Source organism: Melospiza georgiana, chromosome 11 (assembly GCF_028018845.1).
Source record: "Melospiza georgiana isolate bMelGeo1 chromosome 11, bMelGeo1.pri, whole genome shotgun sequence".
Lineage (NCBI taxonomy): Eukaryota > Metazoa > Chordata > Aves > Passeriformes > Passerellidae > Melospiza > Melospiza georgiana.
In genome coordinates, this window is record NC_080440.1 from 7,732,814 (window position 1) to 7,760,333 (window position 27,520).

Consider the following 27,520-nt stretch of genomic DNA (forward strand, 5'->3'; position numbering starts at 1 on the left):
CAGCAGCACTGAGTGATGAACACTACTGAGCTCACAGACCCCTTCCAGCTCCCTGTGCTCCCCAAATTGCTCACAGTAAGGTCCCAGGGCTCACCTGCATCTGCCCCTTCCTTACCTCTTATCTGCCCTCCTTTTTGAGCAAGAGATGCAGCTCTGCCCTTCTCACAACTGCATCGCCCTCCACAACTAAAAATCTTTTGGAGCTTCTCTGCTAAACTCAAGACTTCATCAGGGATTGTTTGACTAGTGCTCTCAAGAGTCAGCCTTCTCATTTATGTACCAAAATAAAGGATGAAGAACATTACCACAAGAAAGCTTAATTTAAAAACAAAATAAAAAAATCTGTTGTAAACAGTAGTTTTACTATTAAACGTCATTTGAAATATGACTCATCTGGGCAGAGGTATGGATCAGAAGAAAGTCTCATTGTTAAGCACTGGAAATTTAATAAGCACCAAAATGGAGATATATAGATATATATATTTTACTCTCAGAGTTACTCCCCATCTGTTCTCCTTTTCCTTTCTTATTTTACATAAAATATTCAAAAAATATTCATATTCCCCTAAGAAACTTTCAACATAAGTTGAAATAAAAAATCAGAATTTTGAGCTTAGTTTAAAAAAAATTTGTTTTCTTTAATGGAAAGGGTAGAATTGATTTTTTTAGAAACAGTTTCCATGAATTTTTGTCTTCTACCCAAACCCTCCTCCAATCAAAATGATTTCAGAGGAACTTGATCAGCATGAGCACTTGTTATTAGGCACCCAAACTTGCACATTTTGGCTAAAAAACACCTCTGGAGGGTGGTCTGTGTCATTTACATACTGAACTCTACTCAAATACAACAGACCTTAAGAAAATCTCAAAATTTTGTATTTAAATTCTCCATGATGCAAAATCATTTTTGGCAATTTTGTCTCCACTTATTTGGGGAAAATGAGGAGAATCTTTTCCTGCTCCAGAGATGCTTCCTACGTCACTATGGCATGAATTGTACAAGGTGTTTCTCAGAAAAATGTGCTCAGAAAAGTGGTGGTGCAGTGGCCACATCCACCTGCTCTGGCTGTGTCTTTTTGTGTCAGGGTAGCTACTTTGTACCTCAATACTATTTTAAAACCATTTAAAGGGCCTAGTACTGCTTTTATCAGTAACAGCTACTGTTTTCAAACAACAGCAACATTTCAAAATGATGCAAAACTGGACTTAATGAAGAAAAATACATTTCAAAATGTTTTGCTTGTCTTCACTTACATGGAGAGTTATTGGTATACAGCTACGGAATAAGGAGATGTACTTATATTCATGGTATGAAGATAATAAAAATACACCTGTACTGATACTAAATAACACTGCTAATCAATACCAAGAGTTTTAGTATTCATGAGCTACTATTAATAAAACCCCATGGGTTCTAATGTAACCATTAAAAGAATTAATACCGTAATTCAATTTTAAGTTCTTTACATCTATCTGAAGTCTATTAAAATAAATGAAAAGTCTCTCAATGACTCTAGATGATGCTCTGCATGTTAATGATGCCATGTGTTATTTTCATTCCTGCAAATCACCTTTAAGATATTGCCTAAACACTGGAGTACTGATTATGCTTCATGTAGGTGGATATAATGTTCAGAGAGAAGTGCACACCTCTCTCCATTCTCATTGTCTAAATCAAATTAATTTTGCTCAGACTTTCAAAAAGCATTAGAATAAAAGAGAGGCAGAATCAGGGAATTTCCAGGAATTGAGATGGGGACATGGGAGAGACCCTGTCTCCTACTGGATACGGTTTTCTCAATAGTCATCATATTTAAATCATTTATTGACTGAATCTGTTTTGTTAAGGTGGCAAACACATGAAACAGTTAATGAAAGGAAAGAACAGGGAACAAAAGGCTTCCAAGGGAAGTTAAAAGCTGAATTATGTAGTTTGAGAAACACACATTTAAAAACCATATTTTTGGCAAATATTCAACAGCTTTGATGGTGTTCCACCAATTTATTCTGTGTTCAGCTCATTTAGGCCCCTGTGAAAAGTGAGTGATTGATCATATTGATGATGCAGACCAAGAACTACTACCAAAAAAACCTCACAAACAGCAAGGCCACAAACGTGCATTTTACTGAAGAACACATCCCTGCACACATGAGTAGCTAGTAAATATAAAGACATTTATATGCAAATAATACACATGTAGCTCCAAAAGTTAAAAGGGCTACAGAGTAGTTTTTTCGACAAACTTATAAAGATATGTCTGCATTGGAAGGCAACTCAACTAAAGACATGTAAACCCTTGATTTTTATTCCATGTACTTTAAAAAATACTGCTAGTTGCACATTTGCTGCCAAGTACCTAATTACCTTTAAAAATCTAGCTCTGCACTGCTGAAGCTCTTGAGTGATCGAGGTATCAACATCACTCATCATTATGGAGCTAATTTTAATGATGAAAGCATTGCTAAAAGTTATTTTAAAATTCATTTTTACTTAATTTCTTTAGAGATGATTTGTTTGAGTACCTGAGACACAGTAACTAATCACTGACGGCTTTCTCTGCAAATATAAAATAGATTTATGTGCCCTCCCAGTAGGAACAAGAATTCCATCACCTCCTCCTGAATTTCTGAGCTATCGAATATTTGATGAGTGCTTAGGGAATCAGTATTGTGCCTTTTCACAGCAGTAATCAAGGAATGAAGTATTCTCTGCCATAATGAATCTACTGCAGGACTAAAAGATGAATATTTCAAATGCAAAAGCAATATGTTTGTTTTGAACACTTTCAAGTTTGGCTTTAATAAAGCAAGTAGTGAAGTATGCAATGATTTATATTGTTAGATGGTTAAAACAGAGCTGTGCAATATGTCTGAATGCATTTAATCCAAGTAACTACTCATTTTAAATGTGACTTATAAATATGTATAACATGTATGATGAACGGATGACTCAGGAATCATGAGAGACCTGGGCCTTGCCTTCCACCCCTGGTTTGCTTCAAAGCTAGCTCAGCCTGACAATTAACCAAGGCCCAGAGCCAGAACATCATTAACTCCAAGCTGAATCTTACATGGGCTGCAATGAAACATGAGCATCAACGATTCAAGTTAGGATCATTTAAATCAAGCCTGAGGTGCCTGGCTGGGCTGGGAGCTGCTACAAGTGTTCCAGCAGCTGGTGGAACCAACGTGCAGCCAGAGGCTCATTTAGGATTGCCGCAAAGCAGGGCCCCTCTGCTGGGTCCATCACTACCCTTCCTGCAAATCCAGGAGCCTTTCCTGACAGCCAAGAGGGTGCTGGCAGCAGGAGGTGATGGATTTGTCAATTTGAACATCTCCCACCAGCACCAGCTTCCCTCTGAGAAACACCAAATCACTGCAACGCTGAAAGGAATGGCCATAATGTGTCCTCCTCAAAAGCCTGTCAGAAGACAAGGTCTCATTAGTCATGGCATTCTCTCCTTTGTCTCCAGGGGATTTTGATTTTTGCTAAAATTATAACTGAGTTCTCTTTAACAACAAAGAAAATCCAGCTAGAGATTTTGGGCCAGCTCATCTCATTTGCAAATTGACAATACCTGCTATAGAGTCCCCACAGTGCTATTTTGTGTGAGAACCTCCCTGTGTCTATCCACAATGAGATACAGAGATGAGCAGTCATACCACCTTGTATTTGCAAGAATTGTTTCTTAGTTTTGTAATTTTTTTTTTGCCAGATCAACTAACCGGCAGCACACAAACAGAAACAGCATTTATCAACAGAGCTTAAAATGAAAGTAATGAGAAAAGCACAGCTTTAATTACAGCAAAATTCCAAGTGCTTCAATTATCCAAGTTCAGAACCAATGTACTTTACCTGGAAATTGCCCCTGAAATAATGAATTCAATAAGGAAAATTCTTGTATAGTTCAAGTTAAATTATTTAAAAAGGAAGAAAGAGGGTACTTAATTATTTAATGTTTCACCAATAATTATATAGTTCAGTATAATGTTCATTCACTGGAGAACTTGATTTTCAAAGGAACATTTATGAATATCAGTCAAACAAAAAACACCTGCCAGACTATAAACTCAGCCAGTGTTGTGCACATTCATCCCAACACAGCATTACCACATTAGCAAAAATCCAAGTCTTAATGGCAAATGTATCCAATAATTTATGTTAAAATATTTACATAGAAAAGCATGCATGATACAGTTTTCTAATGCATTTATAAAAAACAGTATGACCTCTCTGCTACAATTTTTAAAAGCTGTGTTCTAGGTAAATGAGTTCAAGATGGGACCAAAGCTCTGGAAAATAGGAAGCTGCAGTACTTGAACAATATAAGCGGCCAATCAAAATGTGACCATGGACATCTTAGGGACATTTCATTTAGAAGTCACTAGGAATCAAATTTAAAAGATAGCTTTAAATTAGCTGCCTGAAATACTAGCCATGGCAAGTTTAGCTGCATGCAGTCCTGGGGAGCAAGGCTCAGGGAACACCAAGTATTTCTCAAGAAAAAGATTTTCCCAAGTCATATATCAACAAGCCCAACACATGATATGCAGCTGAGGGGGCTAAAACAGCACCTTGGTCAAACACAGTAGGGATCTGCAAAAGGATCATCATCATCCATTAATAACCCTGTGTACAACAATTCAAGCCCTATGGGACTAGTTCTGGAAAATCCTCATGATGGCCAAAATAGCAGCTGTCACACTGGTGTCCCTAAGGTTTATTTACAGGTGTCAGAATTCAGCACGTGCCCTTCTAGACTGGGGCCTCTGGGCTTTACAAATCTTCCTCAACTGTTCTCTGTCTTGGAGCAAAGCTGCCCAGAAGGAAAACCTGAAACACTCACAAGTTCAGCAATACAGCACTGATTTCTCATTTCAACCCAAAAGAAAAGGAAAATATGCCAAAACCCCCAAATCATTTTCCTGCAGCCACAAAACAGGTCGCCCCTGGGCCACTTTGCCAAAGAATTACCTTGACCCCACTCTCTGGAAAAGATCAGAGGGTGTTCATCAGTAATGGCCTCAGATTTCACAGCTCCCAGAGCAGAGGAGACCAGCTGCACCATCATCCAGATTTTACAGCCTCATGTCCTGCAGCCAGCAGGGCTGGAAATGATGAGTAGTGTAGATTTCTGCTTTCCTGAGGGGACTACAACACTCAGTTGGGGTCTTGAAAAGCCTGAGGTCTCTGACAATCAAAGATGGGGGTTTTAACAGCATAACACACTATTTTAAGTTATTTTAATGGCTCCCTTGGAATTGTGCAAAGAGAGACTTACAGCAAGTGCAGCACTTGGCTTTGCAGGTGGGGAATACCAAACAGTCCCACCACAATTTTAAGATCCCGTTAAAAAAAAGGATTTGGGGAATACAGTGATGTGACATGGAGCAGTGTGATGTGGCTGATGTGAAGCCCATCAGGGTAATTTAGCACTCAAATTCCAGAGAGATGATGCCACAACACGTGGTGCACACCATGGCACAAACCCACGCTCCTTCTGACACGGCACATGCACCAAACCCACGAGGCTTCACTGTGGTATGAACCAGCCTTTGGCTGCTCTGCTTCCAAACTTCTGTCTTGTATGGCCAAATTCAACTTGCCTAAAGCTTCCTGTAGCACACTGAGATTAAGAAGTCTGGGGAATCATCATCATGCCATGCCACTGTAAATTATCACAGCTCCACCAACTTTGCCCTAATATGAAATGCCACAGAACTGCTCAGAATCCAGCAGTGATGAATTTAACATGCCTCCTTCCACTATCCTGATGTCAGCAGAGTTACAGCAATTTATGCAATACAAGGATCTGTCCTTTCCTCCTTATCAAAGCATTTGATCAAAATCAGTGTCACGCAAAAAGACAACCTTACTTAATTTGAGCAGCAGAGTCAGGCTTGTCACTCTAACATCATAAGAAAAAGGGAGGTATTTACATATGAGTACTTGCATATTCCTTTTTATCTGGCTTCACAAAGATAACAGCAAGATCACTTTCTTCCTCAGTAAAAACTAGTGTGAAACCTCACAAAGGATCAGCATTTTCCTTGCTCTTCCCTCCCATCTTTCCTCTCTTCTGAAAAGCAAGACTCCAAGACATTCCAAATCTTCATTAGCTACTTCTCTGCCTGTGACAACCTGGTGGTGTGGAGTGGCTCCAGGTCCCTCTCTTCAATTCACCCTCAAGTCAGAAAGGTGAGACCCCGTTTTTGATGTGAGGTGACAAGGGGCTCACACTGCTGACTGCCACTGCCACAGGTGACACTGCCATCACCAGCACTGGTCCCTGCCCCACACTGCAGATTTGGAGCATGTGGAACCACAGATGAGCTCACCCAGCAGCCCCAGGTCTGCATCTTGCAGGATGCATTTCAAACAAGTGGATGCATAAATTCACTCATTTGGAAATCTGGTCTGTTCAAGAACTTGCTACTATGACAATTTAGAAGAAGCTGCTACAGATAAGATTGATGAAAGGTATTGATTAATTTTCTCTCAAGCTACATTTGAATTTTAAGTTTTCCCTAAACAAAACCAGTTGGTGTTGGTTTGTTAGTATTCCAGGGACTGCAACAATGTGCTTCAGCAGTAAAGGAAGTTCCATGATAAATGTGTTCTCCAGTCTGCATCTGTAGAGTAGCTATAAAGTCAGAACAATCCAGGCAAAATTTTTCATTATGTTTTTAAATATACTTATTTACATTTTAAATCAGACATAGACAATATGAAATATCTTTCACTTAGACAGGTGGGAACAAGAAAACAGATGCATCCATTAAGCTTGAAATAATCCAATGAATTAGATAGTACTCAGTGAACACTTTGGTTTATGGATATAGTCTTTGTTTTAACTTACTTGAAAAAACACGGCCATGGCTCCTACCACCCTGTTTTCTAGAACTGCTGTTCCAAAACTGTCAAAGTCATCAGGATTGTAGAAGTAAATCTGCATCTGCAAAAATTAAAACCAACAACAGAATCACATTAGTGTTGATTCATACAGCTTTCACATGATGTAATGCATTCACATTGTATGTAAACCCAGTGTTATGAACCTGAGATAAAGGAATTCTGCTGAACAATTGTTTAACCAGCATCTTCATTAATAGCATGACTGCCCTGCTGGGACAGTAAGTAGGGAACAGAGTTGGTGCAATGCATTTTAATACCAAATCCAAAGGTAAACAGTATGGCCAGTCTGTTCAGATGTTAAACTTTGTGCTTTCTGCCAGCAACTCTTCATTTCTTTGCACATTGAAGGCTCATCTCCTGCTCTGCTAAATGTGCTAAACATATTTATCTCAAAATCCATAGAGAATTTTGAAAAGGATTTCGATGTTTAGAGTTATTCCTTTACTCCTAAAGTAATTTGTAAGATAAAAGTCTGTCTCCATAGCAATGCATTTTTATGAGCCTCTGATATTCAGGTCTATCAGTTAAGGTCACACTTCTCCCTGTCTTCAGTTAAATTTCATTACTTTTATTTCCAAAGCATTAGTACTCCGCAAAAAGCATGAGTAAAAACAGATATATTGATGTAATTTTTTAATGAATAATAAATATGAATAATTACACAAACCCCAAGTAAGAGCAGGTGAGAACAATGATTACCCCAAACAAGCAAGAGGATGAAGAACAGTTTCCTCTATGCCTTCTGCTGGTAAGCAATCCCACTCCACTACACACATGCCATGAGTAAGGGCAGCCTACCCAGGCCTGTGTGTGCTCGTGCTCTCAATTTCCAGTATGGTTCTGGTTTCATTTCCCACAGTAGCTGAGCTCCCACTTCTGCAAGTTCTCTGAATACACTGCTGCTTCTCCAGTAGTTGTTCAGCCCCTCCATTCCAAAAGAAGCCCCTAGAGATGGATGTTAGTCCATCTCTATCAGCCATTATTTTATTGTTTGGGTTTTTCCAAAATAGTGCTGCATGACACATCTTACCATATTCACAAATGCACTATTTTCCCCATATTTTGTGTATGCCAAGAGAGATTATACTCTTTTATCTTGCACAGGTACATTCCTACTCACATTTAGTGATCCCCAGGGTTCTCACTGTATATACTATCAGTCGTGGATAGGTGCTTTGCCAGTATTATAGAGTTGAAAAAACATCACCACATAGGGAAAAGGTCAAGATGAAGGTCAAAGCATTCAAAGGTAGAGGTACTTTTTTCAGCAGAAGGAAGACCACACTCTAAATAGCCCACAAAGAAATGAGAAAAAATTGGCACTTACACCAGATTCATAACATTTGAAAGCAATTTTCTTCCCCTTCTTTGGCCTTCCTATTCCCAGCATAGTCACAGCACACACACAGATGCTGGCAGTATCTCACAAAGGTGGCAGTGCCTCCAGATTCTGACAACTCATGCATTGAACAAATGCAGAGCAAGGTACAGCCATTCATTGAGGTAGAAATTAGAAACAGTTTGCTTCAGGAAAAATTGCTTAAACTTGAGTTTAGCCAGCACAGACCAAACCTGGCAAAACACTCACAAACTACATTTTGCTCCTCTTTAAAATAAAGTCTAAAATTATCTATGCCTTACATAAAACATTTCACAATATATTCCTCACAGGAGTTTGTGAAGAAAAGCATCACTGAGTGAGTTCAGCATATGCCAAAATCATTTTGGATCAATTTTGCTCACGGCATTTTAAGGAAATTAATTTTTACCATGCACTCTTGCATACCAGTGCAAAGGGCTCTGGTAAAAGAGTTTTTCATGCAGATCCCTCGTCTTAGCAGTTTAATCTCACAGCCTAATCAAGAACCACACTCTGCCTTGATTACCATACACATTGGAGCATTTTACCACTGCTCCCCGGTGTTTTTCCAGAGAGCGTAGCTGCTCTCTCTGCATCCATCACGTCAAGGGGAACTGTCCTGCATGAAAAATTATTGTCATCTGTCCTGCAGTAGCTTCCTTATGTGCTCATACAGCTAGAAGGAGTATTTTAGGAATACAATGTCTGAGAAATTGCTATTATATAATTTACACACACATACCCTGCAAAAACAATGGTAAAAAGACAGTAAAGTTACACCCTCAAAGCCTCATGGTTCAGGCTGCTCATAAAACCACACCTGGACACTACTGAGCATTAGCATTATGGCAATTTTCTAATTATGTGATCACATATTGTTTTCTTCCATAATACAGCCTCATCAGTTTTCCCCAATTTACAATAAAATGCAAATATATCCAATGTATTTTTGTTCTTTTATTCATAATATACATAATACTGAATGCATTTATCAGTAGATAGTTAACTTAATATTTTCTATGGGTGGGATAAGGTTCTTTATGTACAAAGTGGGAATAAGACAGTTAACTGTAAAATTAATTTCACTGCATACTTAAGTGGCCTAAACATGCTAGAAAATTTTCATTATTACTCCTTATTATATAATTAGTGTATACAATATATGGGGCACTTTGCATATAAATGACTTCTACTGTCTCTGCCTGGGATGTAAAAAGCAGCAGCACAGAATGCAACAAAGAGGCTTTTAAGCTAAAGAAAATTTGGATCCTATTATAATATGCTATTTGTGCAATGCAGAATGGAGAATCACCCAAGCTTACACAACCAACCTGATTTATGGCACTGACTGATTTCAGCCCCATACAACAGCATTTTTGCACATTTTTGCATGTGTTTCCACAACAAAATTACAAAATTTAAAGGCTGAGAATCCAACAGTAAAGCCTGAAATGCCCTTTGCAGTGTGACAGTACCTGTGTGTAGTCAGAACTCTGCTCCTCACATCCCTGCTGACTGTGCTCCACAGAGCCTTCCCCGTGGCACAGGGCCAGGAGGGCATGAGTGTCCTGCTCCCTATGGCACAAGAGATGAGATTTACAAGGCTTTCTCATCTAGCCCCATTACAACTAACAAGGCTGGGAAAGGCTTACATGGCCTTCCTTAATCTCTGATGTGTAACACGGCAGTGCAATTGCATTTACCTTGTAAAGAGGCATCATAAAAACCATGTGTGTCCAAGCACGCTGAAATTTTCAGTATTTTGGTAAAGCCAAGCTGAGACAAACCATCCCTAGTGAAACAAAGGTAGTTTTCCTGCACGAAGACACTCTCCATCCTAAAAAGTTAACACTAATACAACTGCAGCTTTACCAAGACAAGGAGAGGGCAAGAGCTTCCTTTAATGGGAAAACCTCATGCTTTAACACTCTTCAAGCTATAAAAGAATTGTTTTCAAACTTGAGAGAGATTTGCTGTACAGCACAGATTTAAGCCTGAAAAAATATCACTGAGGGCAAAATCTTCAGACTGTTACAAGTGCCTTAAAACAGAGGATTAGGGAGAAAAAGCCTCACTCTGCCATAACCCAGGAGATAATCACCAGTCACCCTGAGAAAACATGTTTTTAGTCATGTTTTTAGTCTCTGCTGTCCAGGAAGATCCACTGGCCAGCCACTACAGTTTCCAGCTCTGTCTATTCCCAGCCTACAACACTTAGACAAGTGAATACACCCTGCACATCCAACATGTGGGTGATTCTCCAGCCTGGAGAGCCTTTGCCTCCAAGCTCCTTCCCCTCCACCATGCCCTTGGGGCAAGAAATTGCCTCCTCCTCAGGACATCCTACTCCCTGCAGGAACACCTTTCTTCAACTGTGTTCTTTCAGCTCTACAGAAATCTGGTGTTACCCAGACCTGGCAAAATGTCTGTGCTTAGACTTTGATGCCAAACTGGGCTGCCACCATGCTGATGTTGTAAGGACAGGCTGTCCAAACCGTGTGTATTACTGAGAAATACTGCCCACCAGAGACCAGTTCTGATTTTATTAAGTGCAATTGCCTCTGAATGACTAAACCCTCATTATGAAAAGTCACTGGCTTGCAAGAGCTGAGCCTGCTTCCAATGAATGGCCTCCCCTCGCCACCCATCCACAAATAAAAGGCTCTGTTTCTCTGCTTGGCATGACAGGCATCCAGACAGAAATCACCATTCCTGTGCATGACATCTCTTTGCTGTCATTATCCCACTACAAAGACAGAAAGTTTACATCCAATACAGACTGTCATGGCCAAACTCATTCAGCACTTATGAGAGAAAAGCCACAATGAGCATTTGATAGATCCCAGAAGATGTGAGTGAGTTCAATGCAATTCTAAGAGACTGGGAACAAGGCAAATACATTTTCCATAGACAGATGCCAAGTATTTTAAAAATAAATAATTAAGACTTTTAAATTGGGCTGCTATCACCCTGTGCAACCTCCTACAGCAGATTTCTCTTTAGATTAAAAAATGAACAAAGGCTCATTGTGTTGTCACAGATGTGGAGTACAGAATATTCAATAGAATCAGGAATTCTGGTGCAAGGGAAAGGATCATCAGAATTATCCTTCTGCTCATTTCCTTCCAGCAATCCAAGGACTACAGTGTAATTTAAAGCATGGTAAAAAAGCATTAAAAAATAAAAGGTTTTATAGACCAGCCAATTTTTTTATGAATTAGGCAGCAGAATGCAGAGGGAGCAGTGATGTGGATTATTATGTACTGCTTTGGAGACTGAGAATATTTTCAGAAGAGCACAACACCCAGTCAGCACAGGTAGATTGCAACTCTTTGCAGAGTGGTGAAACAAAAATTCTGAAATGTTTGCTTTAAATGAATGGCGTTAAGCACTGAATATACTAATTCTTAATTAGTGTCTTTGCTGCTTACATTGTAAGAATAAATTATTCTCAGACACTTTTACAACTGGATTAAAAACCTTTTGCACAAAAATAAATTCTCTGCTGAGATTATGAATCATACATGATTTTTCTTAATTGAAAGCTTGCATGTAACTTACTTTTGCTTTAAATATGTGCATAGATTTCCAGTGAACTGGATGATGTGATCCATTTGGCTGGGATAAAAATTTTCTACAGACATAATGTAATCTTCACTGCAACACTAAAAATTCAAAATAACTGTCCTGCAGTCTGTGTGTTTACTGGAGTGTGAGATGTACACTGGGGCAATAAAGTCTAATGTTTGATTTCTCATTATATTCTCTTTAAAAAATCCATGAAACTTATCATTTATAACATATTCAAAATCTGCCTAGGAAAGGCATGGGGAAGAGTGAATCGTGATGTTTTCCAGTTCTCCTACCAGAGCTTGATGTAATAACACAGAGTATATTGCATTCTTTTGAAAAGATAAAGTTGAACAGGAGCAGATAATGGCATGTTTTTCCTGCCTAGTCTATTATTCATCAGTGAATTTTTAACTATAGTTAGGCAGGTAGAGAGATGTATTTTGAATGTCATAACTTGGTATTCTACAGTGCCTAAAAGTGTGCTGGGTAAAATTGCAAAACAAAGAGTCAGACAGGGACTTTGTCCCAATGTAATTGCAACTTGATAATGAATATAATACTAGGCTGAAAAAACTGAAAGGAGCTGTAACACAGGAAGAGCAAGATCATGCAAGTGAAGTACCAGAATTTAACTCAATTTAGACACTCATATCCCTCAGAAGTATGGTAAATTTCCCTTTCATCTTCTTTAACAGTAAGCACAAATTTTTGCTTTGTTGTCTCCAAACAATGCAGTAGATGCACCCATGCTATAAATGGAGAATAAGCAATTTCAGAGTCTTTTTGAACCTGAGGGGTGATAGCTGTTGTACCTTCTGCCCATAAGTCTGCACAGCATTTAAACCTGTGAGAGGTCCAGTGACAGTTCAGTAGAACAAGGAGGACACCCAGCACTCCTGGGATCACTCTGGGCTCCCACACATTGTTGGATCACACCCACATCACTCAGTATTGCAAGTCCTAAATCTTAAGAGAGAAGGACCTTGCCAAGACAGAAACTTCCCTGATTTCTGCTGCCAGAAATGAACACCCCTCAGGCCTGCTCCCATCCCTAACACGAAAATCCATCTCGTGGGTACACAGTGAGTCATTACACAAGGCAGGCCCATTTGATGCTAAGAAGCTGCATGTTGCATTCATTTGTATTACCCTAATATGAAAATAACGGTGTCAGTGTTTATGCTTTGCATAACGTGAAACTTTTTTGCAATTGCTTTGTACTCCGAGTAACAGCCATATGATTCACCATGAAATGAAGTCTGGAAAATCGTTTTGGATAAATGGAACTATAAATTCAATAGAATTTCCATGACAACATAGATTGCAACACTCCACCACAAGTGAAATGCTATAAATCATTCAAAACCAACAAAAAAATCAGCAGTAAGTCTTCTCTTTCAAAATGCACGAGACCCTTGAATTATAAAGCTGTGGTTATTACCTCCCAGTGTAATGTCTCTTGTTTCTGATCCTCCTTCCTCTGTGTTACAAGTGTTGTTTCATATTTGACCTCCTTCCAAACACAGGAGATTATAACATTAACACTTTAATACTGAGACATAAGCAAGAACTGAAACATAAAGAGCAAGAGGCTTTTTTGAACCTTTCTTTCTCATCTCCAAAAAATGCTCAAAATGCCTTCATTCTGTGGTAATTATACCTGAGTATCCAGATATATCACAGCATCTTGTTAGACACACAAATTTAGGAGGCTCTGTTTCTGGAAACGTGGGTGGTAACTGGTGCAATAGGGTGCTCAGTCAGCTTGTGAAAGGGATGTGAACCACATGTCCAAGGGATGGAAGAGATCCAAGGAGAGGAGGTAAAAATAAAAAAAGGCTAAAAGATTGCCCCACACAGTATTGCTCATTTCTACCCTTCCATCAGAGGATTCCTGACAAATGGTATTTCACTTCAAGTCCAAGGAACCAGAATGATGTGATTTCAGGAGAACCTGCACTGCAATTTTAAAATCACTGTGGCTCTTGCCTTCATGCCTGGAAGAAAAACTTAGAAAATGCAAAGCTCTTTCCTTCCTGAAAAGATTAAGAAGCCCATGAAAGCAAGGAGAGAGGAATAGTTCAGTATTCTGGTTTAGTTTTTTGGGTTTTTTTTTTTTTTTTATGTAAAGGTAGGAATATTTCTTAAATATCAAGTCTTTTGGTAACTTGAGATGTGGCAACTTATTAGCCCTTGGGCTGCAAAGGCTACTAGAGAGTTTCTGCTATCTTGCATTGATCACTGCCCTTCTCTGGGCCTCAGTTCCTCATGTGGTCATTGCCTATCCCTTCTTTAAGTGTGAGTTTTATGAAAAAAGTTTGAAAATTTTGAAATTAATGGGAAGAATGACACACAGTTGAAAACCATGTGAAATTAAGCGTCACATGGAGTGTTGTTGGAGGAAAAAAGCTTTGAGGTTGCTGTTCATTTGCTTCATATTGCAATAAGGAAGAGTCATACAGGTCCCCTAAGGAGAGAGTCTATTGCGTCCTTAATAATGGTGCCAACTTCAACCAGCTCATAACTGACAGGAGATGTCATGAGAAGTTGTTTGTGCTCTATCCCTGAGGTGTTCAAGGCCAGCCTGGCCAGATCTGGATAACCTGATCTAGTGGAAGGTGTCCCTGCACATGGCAGGGAGTTGGTATCAGGTGATCTTTTAGGTTCCTTCCAACCCAAACCACTCTATGCCATGTGGGCCACATCCCTTTTACAAGCAGAGGTCGCAGAAATTCAGCACACACAACTGATGCAGGGCAGCGCACCCACACACCCAGGGGCATCTTCCCAGGCTCTGGGAAGCTCCTGGTGTCTTTCACTGGTCTTTATCTCTTCTATCAGAGACTTTTTTGTGTATTTATTGAGGAGCTCTGAGTCTCACTCACAGTGGCTTTGTCTATTGGGGGCATATTCCAAGTACGACAGCAGGAGCACACAACACTGAGGCAAACGTGGCTTCTAAAACTGCACAAATGGAAAAATTAGAGGCAATACTTAGTGCTGTCATGGCTGAAAATCTAAAACAGGCAATTTAGAAAGTGGCTAAGCACCAAATGACACAGCAACAAAAAACAAGCTGGATGGACTAACTGCATGAACAGAATAGCTCTGAACTCCACCCAAAAGTGGCTGCTTTAGAGATCTTCTTCATCTGCTTCCCATGGCCTCCCTAAAAGAAAAAATATCACTACTGAAGAGTTTTAAACTTCAAAATATTCAAACTGCCCCTACTTCAGATCATCTTTCAGGAATCCATTTACTTTCTTAAACACCAAGAAGTGCTGCCAAAATGGAGAGAACTGGGATTTCCTTCCAAAAATACTCCAGCACTCTTAAAGGAAAACAAAGGAGCTGCACTTGAAGAATAAACCCCACAAAAGGCTACTTTTCCTAGCATGTGTGATTAACACAATTTCACATCCCATTCACTTTAAAGATGCACTAGCAGAAGCATTCATTCCTCTGAGATCTCATGTCTTAGCACAAATTCCTCATATTGCACTGCGGAATTCAAAATGTCCTCTGTGTGTGGTCTTTTTTCTTGATGATGGGGTTTTCTTCTTTTTCTTTTTTTTTTCAGTGGGAGAAGGCAAGGTCTTCCAAGAGGTTTAATGAACTTCCAAATGCCTCAGAACAAATTCTGAGGTATTTATAGTTTCACTCTGGATTCAAAGCTATGCAGCAGATGGGGCACGTTTTCAGCAGCATTTTGCTGGGCGAAAGGCCATTCCTATCTCTGAGGGGATGTGAAATCCTCCAGGCTGTACACTGGCAGAGTTATTTTTATTTATCAACTGTGAAGTAGATGGACAGTTAGAGCAGAACCAGGCCAGGACACGAGCTTACTTGGAGGGTAAAAATAATAATGGGTTTTCTCATATTTTGCAGAATACACCTCTATCTAAGCCCTCATCATAATGCCACAGGCAGAGCAGAGTGCTCAGCACTGTCCTCAGTAGCTACTTGCAGATTACTGGAGGGATGTGTGACATCCTGTGCTGCAGGAACAGCAATGGTTCTGTCACAGCTGTCCCATTGGAACATGAGGGATTTTTCCAAAGCAGCTGCTTAATGTGGGTGTTTTACTTCAAGATTCTCAGAAGGGTTTAATACACAAGGAGTGAGGACACTATATCCTTTCTAAAACTCAGGATCTCCTGAAAATACCTCAAATTGAAATCCTTCCCCACCATGGGCGGCCTACCCAAATTCCCCAGTGTTGGAAAACCTTACATGTAATATCACTGTACTGTCTCTAATTTTCTAGGTTTCTCTACCCTTCCCCTCTGACTCTTTTACCGAGCAGAAAGTGAGGTCTGCACAGATCTAGACTGCAGTGTTAAGAAATTTGTGAACTTCTTTTCTTAAGAGACAGACACACAGAGTAGCTAAGTGCCATCTTAATGGCGCCAGTGTGTTAAGCACATGATTCTGGATTTACACTAACAAATCAAAAAGAGCTAGACTTCAGCACAGCAAGAAGCAAAATACTCAGGCAAGCAGCAAAACTGACAGAAAAGTAAAGTGCTGGAAATTGTGTAGCCTTTTAAAGTTAAACCCTTGTCCACTGTCACAGCTGGAAAACCATTTGCAAACACATTCTGTAATGGCCCTTTGCTAAATGTCTATGTTATTCTTCCATGCCTGTGAAACAGAAACACAGCTCTGATTCTCACCCCCTCCCTTGCTCTACCTGTCTGCAGACAACATGTTGAGACTCCCCTGGTGCATCTGATGTGCTGCTCACTTGTGGCATCACCTTATATAAAGTGACTAAAACAACCTCTCAGCTTTAACACTTCCAATTTCTTGCAGGCCCATTGACGTTGAAAAAAAGAACACTGAACTTCTTTGGAGTCCCAAAGAACACAACAGCACTACCAGATTGGCATTTAAGTCCAAATTTCAAAGGCTTTGGTTTGGTAGAGCTTTCAGAACACTGTCCTGGTGGGAGGTGTGCCCAGTTGTGTCCCTGCTCAACCAGGCTTCGGGCCAGTTTCATCCCTTCCTTCCACTGTATTTTAATCATAGAAATGATTTGCATCCCCAAGAGTCACATTTCCAGTCTGGCTCACACCTGTGTATTTCTGAAAGCATCTCTTCTGCCTCAGCATCTCACACTCAAACAATTCACCTGTGTAATGGACACCAGAGAAGTTCTGGTTCTCATTGTGACAGCTGCTGCCCTCTCTCCAGAGAAAACACTCTCTTGGTGTCTCTGGTTGTAAAGGTGCCCAACCAATTCAATTCTTGCTCATGCCACTCCTGTCACCACCAGCAGCAGATATCTGGATTGCACCAGCAAACACAAATGGGAACTGGGAACACTCCAAACTGGTGCAGCCTCTCCCATCACACAGCAGGGAGAGCTGCCCCAGCTGCCCAGAGGTTGGGCAGGCACCACCTGCCACACAAATCCACACCAGTAGGTGCTACTGGTGCATTCACCTCTCCTGGTGTTGCTCTGTCACAGCACAAAATGCCTCACTGGAACTTTTGAAATATGGGAGTTGCACCAGTAAAGTCTTTATCATAAATCTGATAATTAACCTGCATAACTGATTTCCCTCCTGGCAGCAGGCAGGTTGGAATAAATAGTCTACTCAATACCTACTGAGAGAAGACTTCTATATTTCATGTTTACTTTAGACAAGTACAAAAACCTTTTGACAAAGGGCCTCAAAGAGTCAAATTCCTTGCAGTTTCAACAGAGTGCCCTGAATAATACATAAAGCAGCTATGCTCTTATCCCTAAAACCACAGGTGTGAACCAGATGTCATGCTTATCTTCTCTTGAGATTACAGCAACTGCACGCCTTCAGAATATAAAGTAAGCTTTGGATCAAGGAACCTGAAATATATTAAAAATGTGGCATTGAAGTTAAAAATTCAAATATTAACCTAGAAATCACTGTTTCATTCAAGAGTCTGTTTATAGCCTATGTTCTGTAAAAGTTGTATTCCTTTTATTTAACCTTTCTATAACAAGATGTATGATGAGTCACAAGTCTGAGATAAAACTATTTGCATAAATCTCAATATTGGTAAGCAAGATTTTGCCAAACATATCTTTCAAATATACCACCATCTATTAAACATGCATCATAGCTCAAGAAACAGAATTAAAGTTTAAACCCTAATTTAAATTTTAAACTTTCCTATTATTGTAGTGAAGGTTTAGAAAATGGTAAGCATATGCTACACTCAAATATTGAAAAGAGATTAAACTCAGAAAGATATCTCAAAGAGAATTTTAAAGTCAATAATACACAGTAACAAGAAATGGTGCAAATGTGCTCTAACCATACAGACTTGATCATAATCAGTCACCTAAGAGTGCACAGCCAGAGCATTATTTAAATTGTTCAACTGTAACAAAAACAACAATTTCCTCGCTCAACAAGCAAACATCACTAGTATGTGTGTTTGTTACTGGGGGCATTTCAGGAAAAGAACCTCACCAGATGCACAAAACATCCTGCCCCAGCAGATTCCAAAGGTCATACTCCCATTGCAGCATTTCTTCTCCTAAACTAGGTCCAGGCACCACCTCCTGACTCTCATGTCAAGGCCTCAGGAGCAGCAGTGATTGCTGCAAGGGTCTGCTGTCCCTGAAAGAGGGTTCATGTCCTCCTGCAGTTTTTGCCCAGCTTTCCTCCTCCACCTTGCCTAGCTTCATTCTTTAATCCAACATTCTAGTTTCCTTCCACAGCATCCCCTGTCAAACACACACACTCTCCAAAGGCTGTCAGCAGCTAATGCTAACACTTCACTAAGAGAAGTCTGCCAGGTCAATTTATGACAGAAATATTGCAGGTTTGTAATTAGAGCCCTACATTAGAAAGCCTGTGTTTACTCAATAATCTCCACATTCACTTAACCAATGCATGCATCTCCTCTCTAGCTGCAGAGAAAAGGTGGTCAATTTGACCTGAATCCAACAGCTGTAATGTCACCTGCTTGATCCTGAGACAGTTGAGCTACCTTGTTCACATACCAGTATTCACCAGTGACCCAGAGCCTCAGCCTGCCCTCCAGCAGCAGGGCCTGTGACTCCTGGGGATAAAGCATCCAACATCTTGGCTCACTCATGCCACTAAAAAAGAGTATGAAGAGTTGTAGGTTAAGATGTTAACACGACCTTGTCTGTAAGGCTGAGCACTCAAACCTGGTATGAGTTCAGAGCACAGACCCAGGCTGCTCAGCTCCATGGCAACACTAATGATTTAAACATCTTTACAACTTTTAACTGAAGATATAGGAGAAAAGTTGAGAACAGTACAAAAAAAATCAAGAATTTTAAATATAAACAATTGAGTCTTCTGAAGCCATCTATGCCTTATCCCCACCTCAGTAAGCAAATGGGTTTTTCTTACAAAAACAATATATGGATGGTATTAAATGTGGTGAAAAACATTCTTCTTCAGAAAAACAGGTGAGACAGGCTACATCTAGGTCTGGAGTCCAGTCCTAATTTCTGCAGGAAAATACATGTAACAGCAAAAAGAAAAGAAGCGCACAGCCAGATAACTCAGCTTCTGCGACTGATACTTGCAACTTCATACTGGAAAGCAGGCAATGAAAATGGCTGTTATCAGCCACTTCAGCACCTGGCAACTCCTGCCAGGTGGCACAGGACACAGCTCTTCCCTGCCTAGCCAGGCACGGGGTCACAGCAGCGCTGTAACAGGAGTGTGTCTGGGCTCCCTGTGCCAGGCTCCTGCAGAACAGACGGAGGAAAGAGATAGCAAGGAGAACAACAGAGATGGGGGAAAGAAAAGGAGACAGAAAGAAAAGACAGCATGCCTATCTCTCACACCAAAGGGCTGTTAAGACTTTGCTGAAATCAGTGGCAGCTCTGGTTGCTTCTGGTAGCACTGCTTCTCTGAGCAGTTCAAAACACATTCAGGATCATGACTGGCTTCTTTGAACAGCCAGTGGTTGCTGGGTTGGCATTGCAGGGTCCTGACATCCCAGGAGATTGTAAAATTCAAGTATTTCAGTTCATCTCCTTCCCTTTACCAATTATCATCTGGCCCTTTCACTCCCAAGATCTCCCATCATACAGTCTGCCAGTCAAGGGTGGCACTAGCGTATCTATCAATTATGTGCACCAATCTTTTACAAAATACCAGCCTGATCTGCTAATTTACAGCTTGGAAGGTATTTTGATGGATTTTAGATGATTTCAAGGTGCCCTCTTTCTGCTGATTTCTTAAAAATGCTCCACACAGATCTTGTGCAGAGCAGTGTGGCCATGGATATTGTCTAATACTCCATGCTGCAGCAGCAAAGCTCTGGAGAGCCCTCACAAAACACTTGATTACAGCCACAGGTGCATCAGGCTCTGCATCATGTCTCAGGCACTAATAGAAAGTAAATCAAGACATGGACAAAGAGCAACTGTTCCCTTAGCTATACTCCTGCAGCTTCCAGGAAGCCTCAGAGGCCTTTGTGACCTGGAAGCTGCACAAGGACCATCCTTGACTGGTGCGCCCAGAGCTCTGTTAAATCTTCTTTCCAGCCTGTATTTACTGCTGACTGCTAGAAGCTCATTTCCCAAGGGGCTCCACAATTCATGCACTTGGATACACTGCTGGAAAAGGGTTCCTTTGTGCACCTTCTGTCTCTCTGGACTCAGAACCTTAGCTACACTGGGAAATATAGCAAGTAACATTTATTTAACTTAGTTGAAATTTCACAGCCCTGTGTAATCATGTACCCAGAGTCACCTTTTCCAAGCTGAGATGTCACAACAACTATTTATCTTTTTTTCTTGTCACTGAAGGCCTCCTATTTTTTTGGACATACCCAGCATTTTTTAGGATGGGCAGTCAGAACCACTCAATTCATATGTACCACAGAGTAAAGATTTTTTCCATGCACTAATTTCCTAATATTTTTGAATCTTACTCTTTGCCTTTTTGCTGCTGCTGAGCACTGAGCTCACATGTTCACACAGCTCTTTGTAGGGACTCAAGGAACACTTCCTTGAGTGGCAATAACTAATTTAATCTTCATTACTCTATGTGCAAAGTCAGAGTCTTCTAACCCAGTTAAACTAGAAAATGAGAATTATATGATCCTGCTTTGTGTGTGTGTCTGCATATGATGGTGTCAGACCTTTATAATAATTTTAGAATGCATTGACCAATATGATCAAAATCCAGCTGCTCACTTGGGGTCTCAACTATTCAAAGACACACATTCAAGTGCCTTTGCAGTTAAGTAGCAAATTTAAAGAGAGACCCCATTAGTTTCACAAGTATGGATCAAATACTGAAGGCACTGAAGACACTCCCTGTCCTCCTTCACAAAGCACTTCACCATCATGCCCAGCATGGGCAGCAGACACTTCAGGGGCTGTCACATCCCCTCCAAACTCAGCAATCTGCACACAGATAACCTGGGCCTTTTTCAATTTGAGAGCACTCATTTCTGCACCTGGGGATGTTATAGGTCACACAGTGTACCCTCTTTCTTTCTGATAGCTCAGTGGGAATGCTATCAGTAGGTGCAGATTCCCCTGAGTCACTGAGAGAATATCAGCATTTGAATCTAAGCACACATCATATTAATAGAAATCCACCACTGTTTAATATTGTAATATGCTAACTTTAATCATAAAGCCTCTCAGTATTTAAATACTTCAGGCACTGTAGACATTTATACAACTAGCAGTAGATGAATTTTCAAATAGATACTTCTGAGTAATTATCCTCTTGAGACAGCACCAATTGCTAAATAATGCCTCAGTTTAAACAGCACGTAGCTTTTATTCTGGGCACTATTAAATCTCTCAGAAACATAAAAAAAGATGTGATAAATATCTGACACTCCATTTGAGTTTTCATGTGGATGGGGAATAAGACATTTTTCCTCACCTGTTAGTTGGTCTTCAAAGAGAATTCCTTAGAAAAATAGGAGATAGCCCCCCCCGTTTGCTCTAATAAAGCAGGGTATGCAAATTTGTTCTAAACATCAGCAAAGACACCTTATGAGCAAAATTAGCACTCAGATTCACAAGGAAAGCTGTCTTAGCAAAACATCAGAGGAAGAATAACTGGATGGGATAGCTGAGTGGGAACTCTTGAGAATGTCCAAATTCTTACAGATAGGCTGGCAAGGAACAATTGTTCTGTCCCCCCAGAACATCCCTCTGTCATTCCAGGGAAGAATTGCTGAGCAAAAAAAATAGAGAATAGAGTATTCAGTCCAAACTTCAGTGAATCAAGGCATGACTACAGAGAAAGTTTTCAGACAAACTCGCTTTTATATAGCACACAAAGCTCTAGAATATCAGGCAAATGCAGACCTCTTGTTCAAATAAAACATTGGCCTTTATTCATGATCCCTTAAGGTGCTTTTCCTAAAACTCCTCCCACTAATGAAAGAGTCTGAGGAAAGAAATTTGCATTCTCTGGTCACCAGAGGTCTATGAATAATGATTTGGCATGCTGCTCCATAGAAGAAGCTGTCTTCTCATGGTCAAGAGTAAAAACATGGAAGAAAAATGCATAAAAATAATTGTGTCCTCATCCTGTTTCAGGGGTGCTCCAAAGCCTTTAGAGATAATGAGCTCTCTAAAGCAAACCATGTCAGATTGTTTTTACCTTCTTGCTAGTGCATAACATCTTGATGTAATTTCAAAAACAGCCATCAACAATAGAGGCCATCTCCTTAAAACATAAAGTAAAAGTTAAAATTACTGCAATAAAGCAAATTTGTAGTCACCAACTATCAAGTAGTTTCATCATCTATTATCAGAGTATCATGAAATGCTCCTTTTCTTAATTCCACTTTGAATGATGACTGAAAACAAGATGAAAGATTTGAAAACTTGCTGGCCAAAAATTTCCATTGTACTTTCCATTGTACCTTCTCTAGATTAAAAAAAAAAAAAAAATCAGGTGATCTATAAGTATATGATAGCAAATTTAATCTTCTACACAAATTCAGGAGTATCCATTGATACATATACTCTATTAAATTACCTTTTCAGAATGTAAATCATTTGACCAGTGCAACCTGACAAGTGCCAGATGAGTTACAGCACAGCACCACAGCCCAATCAGTAAGTTTAGGTACATATTCTTAATTGTATCAGGTAGATACTCCTTTTTTACCTACTCACACAGACAAAACAAGCTAAAACAGTCCTGTTTTAGGCAGGGAAAAATCTCAGAAGTGGGATGCTGAGAATCAAATCAAAGGTCAGTGAGAGGCAGCCCTCTCTGCAGGAGGCTCACTTTGAAGCCACCCATGTGTACACTGCTCAGACCTAGAGCAGCCTCCTTGCTTGGTGCTTGTGCAGGATCCAGCCTGACAAACATGAAGCCTGGTTCAAAAGATGCTACAAGCACAGAAGCCAGCAAACCACAGGACTTCTGCACAGTATTTTGAGCTCAAAGAAACTTAACAAAGAGGCAAGAGGTTCTTGGATTGTCTCTGGGCTATCCAGGCATGCAAACATTTCTGGGGAAGGTGGTTCAAAGGCGCAATGTATAGCATAACATAAACTACTGGAGCCACCTTAGGGGAGATTTCCTCCTCCTTCCTTCCATATCACAACCTGATTACAGTCACATACAGATCTGAGTTTGCAATCACAATTATCTTGTTCTCACCATGTTAACAGCAGCAAGGCATCAATAAGGATGAACTTGCCTCCATGGCAATAATGCCAGGCATTTTACTAAATTCATGATACAAAGAAATTTCCCTCATTTTTAGATGCCCTTTGTCACATCTCACCAAGAAATAGTTACATGTACAAGTCTTTAAAAGATTCACGGCTTCCACATAAATAAACACACATATATGCCCACAGGCTTGGGGAAGCAATAGATTTGTTTTCAGCAGGATACTGTGAAAACCAAAGTATATTTTCCCTAAAATGCATAAAATTGCACTTACTGATTGTCAGAGCACTACAGTTTACTTACAAAACTCTAAGAAATGTTAGCTGTTCACAAACTAGCCTTGAATGACTTCCAAAGACCTTTGTTAGTGCCTGTCCCTGGAGGGGATGGAGATTAAGCAGGAATACCACCTGCCTCTAGAAAAAAAAAAAAAATCACTATTTTAACATTCCTTCTGTGATACTGTTGATCCACACCTCAAAAAGAGCTACCAGGAATGTTAGGCACAGCATTTTCTGTAATTTTCAACTCATCACAGACACAGATAAAGCTCTCTGCCTGATATTTTGGTTATTTTTATGTCTATATTCCTAGCATATTTCACAGATTGACCTCCTGGTCTGTCTAGGCTTTTAAAAAAGCAGTGATTTGTTTGACCAGACCTTAATTCCCCAAATTCCACAATTTGGCTTTCCTAGGAGTTACAATTGTTGGGGGCAAGGACTGAAATGAAGTTGTCAAGTGACAGTAATGGCCTCTCTTTCTCCCTTCCCCAAGAGTGATGCTATTCATTTGGAGCAGGTCTATACACAAGCCCTTCTTATCTGATCTGCAGAAACCTTGGTGAGTCCTGGCTGTACCTCAACTGGAAAACAGTTCTAAAATTAATAATAAGCTGACCTTTCAGTTTAATGCCTTGGCTATCACTGTTATCTATTGGTACACTTTGCCCATGTCTCACACGGACTCTGGCAGCAGGAGAGGAACAAAGACAAGAATTACAGTAAATTGTTCACTGCCACACAAATACAGCCACTTTAAATGCAGAGTTACAGACCAAGCAGACAATTTTATTTCATAATATATTCTGTTTCTGTAAGGCTTGATCTCAATCTTTGCTTATTCAAGAAAAGTCTTAAGATAATTGTGTGGGAGCAAAGGCTTCTTCTCTGCTCTAGGTATCCAGATTAAAATGGGCTGAGGCTTGTCCAGTGACTGCAACACTGAGGTGATAGAGGACTATTGAATGCCATTGCTTCCTACTGAGTAGGAAGAAAAACATGAATATAATATCTTCTTAAATTTCAATTAATTATAATTCATTTTGGCAAGACCTAACATAGGAAAATATCTTTACTTTCCCATCTTGTACATTTTTAAATGAATTTGAGACTATATGATTGATGGAAGCTTTCAAGCTTTTAAGTAGTGGATACTATATATAAGCTTTCCTTAGATAAATGATTTCCCCAATGTGAAAACGTTAGTTTTAATGCAATGAAATAGCCTTAATTGGTTGTGATGGGAAGTAAACCCTGAGATAAACATTGCATAAATAATTCACATCCTTCCATCTGGGGAACTTCTTCCTCAACTGCAAAGTGTCTCCAATCTGAAAAGCAATACACATTTTTTTAGCAGCAACCAAAAAAATGCAGACTTCATCCCATACATTGCATCTGGAGTGTAGAGCATCTGCTATTCTGGAGCTGAGTGCATATTTTAAGACATAGTTTCAGAAAGATTTTTGACTCTGGACTGGAACATTTTCTCCTAACACATGGTCTTACACAGAACTGGTGTCCGCTGTAACCAGATCTAACTTTAACTGGATCTGTGGAAATTCACAGTTCCCATGATGAAGCAACTGGAATATGTAAAACCTTCTCCACTATTTTCATTTACACCATACTGTGGCCAAGGCAGCATCTAAAAGATATTTGGAGAGGTACAGCTGTAGCATATTTCATACTGGTTTATGCCATATGACCCTAATGTTCCTTTTCTGCACTTATTTATTCTGCTTATTTATTTTAAGTGGCCTCCTGCTCAGGAACAACTTTTCCCCTAAGGACCTGCTACCAACACTTACTGCTGGCTAACACAGTGGGTCCCCTTATTACAAAAGAAAATACAGCTGATCACAAATTCTCTGCAGAATTCATGGCAATTACTGCGCCCTGCACAGAAATCAGGGGGAGAATATGGAATCCATGAAACCACAAAACCTACATTCACACTATTTGATGTGATCCTATAAAATTCACCATGGAAAACATAAGCAACCATAGCTTTTATGTGCTCGTCTTTTGGGCGTTGTGCAAATGAAACCTAATAGCACAGCGCAAATTATTTTTTTCTAATCACATCTCTTGTTCAGCACAGCTACTGACTTTCCCTGGATGCCCAAAGGAAACCCAGAAAAGTTTTTTTCTAATGGTATTATTCAGAAAATATCACAACCTTTGATGAAAATAATGTAGATTTAAAACACGAATATGTAAAAACGGAAGCCTCTGAAGTGAAAATTCACTATCTATACACAGCTTTTAAAAGGTTTCAGTCAACAATAATGTTGATTCAAAATGTTGTTCAAAATGTTTCAATCAACAATAATATTCTCAAAAAGGGCAACTGCTAGTGACATGCTTATTTTTCTGCCTATTACACAAAATAAATATAGAAGCATAATGAAAGAATATATTATGCTTGCTTATGTTCATTGTCACGATTTTTATAGGATCAAATCAAACAGACAATGGAAATGAGTTTTGCAGTTTCACTATGCCTTCTGGTTATCAAGTGATAAGTTCCTCGCTGTTGACCATTTTTATTCCCTTCCACTGCAGAATCCAAAATAAACAATTCCAACACACAGAATGAAACTTTTAGGAGTAATTTCCTTCTCTCTCTGTAAAAGCTTACAGAGGTTCTCAGAGAACAGGGTGGGATATAATTTTTCAGAGGATTCAGTCAGAGCATCTCCTTTTTTTTCCCAGCAAAGCACAAGACACCCTGGGACTGCACTCAAATGACAGAGCTTACTAAGGCTGCCTTTACTCACTCTGAAGTCTGCTACACTTAAAAGGTTTCTCCTGGCTTGGGTAGCTCTTAAATATGGAGAAGTGCTAGTGGATGAGTCACAAATCATTTAACAGGATTCTGCTCTGCTTCCAGAGAGGCACGAGCAAGGCTTGCAGCTTTTTATACCTATCAAAGAGCATCAGAAAGGTGCTGAGATTTTCCACCCATGGAACAACTAAGAAAGGAAAGAGGGATTTGACACGCCAGGATTTTTGTTGTTTCCTCCTGCTGGAGAAAAGCACCTAAAACACCCGAAGCTTTCATATGTCACTCCATATAATTAGCAGCTTGAACTGGTTTTCTCTATTATTTTCATGCAATGTGGGAAAGGGGGAATGACAGGAAAAAAACCGTGATTTTCAAACCACAACAGCGAGTCAGGGTGACTCAGAACAGGTACCAATTAGGAACAGTGAGTAAATGTTTTGAAATGGCCTCGATTTCACTTGGTGATGTCTGTGTTAGAACAGATTGCTCAGAGAGGATGTGCATTTAAGCCTCCTTTAAAATTTTTCATTCTCAAATTCTAGATCTTTAAGACTCAGAGCAGCTCAACAGTTTCAAAATATAAGAAAAAAGAAAAGGGGAGAAAAATAGGAAGCCTTATGCTCATAGTAATTTGGCAGAAAATCCCCAAACTACAGAAAAACAATTGCATAGAACTTACATTTAATATTGAGGGCTATTCAGGAAATACAAAATGGTTCTTTTAAATGTTTAAACATATAAACAGCGACTGAGAAAGCATTTCTTATTAAGCATTTTTATGGTTACAGCTACTTTGCTGCTGAAAAAGCAACTACTTATAAAAATAAAGCTAATATTTATGGGCACTATAGCTCAGGAAGGGACCTCTTTTATAAGACATTTACTGCAGCAGCCATCGCAGCTGAATCATGTTATTGCACAAAAATGAGGGTTTTTTAAAACTCAGGCTACCATTTA

The 27,520-nt window shown here is 39.7% G+C and overlaps 1 protein-coding gene across 1 annotated transcript in view; it reads right to left on the reverse strand.

Moving 5' to 3' along the window:
• PTPRG (protein tyrosine phosphatase receptor type G) overlaps nt 1-27,520 on the reverse strand; it is a 390,728-nt gene that overhangs the window by 127,602 nt on the left and 235,606 nt on the right. Inside the window, exon 5 of the mRNA XM_058031858.1 lies at nt 6,861-6,956. Coding sequence (XP_057887841.1) covers nt 6,861-6,956 — 96 coding nt within the window. The remainder of the gene's footprint in view (nt 1-6,860; nt 6,957-27,520) is intronic.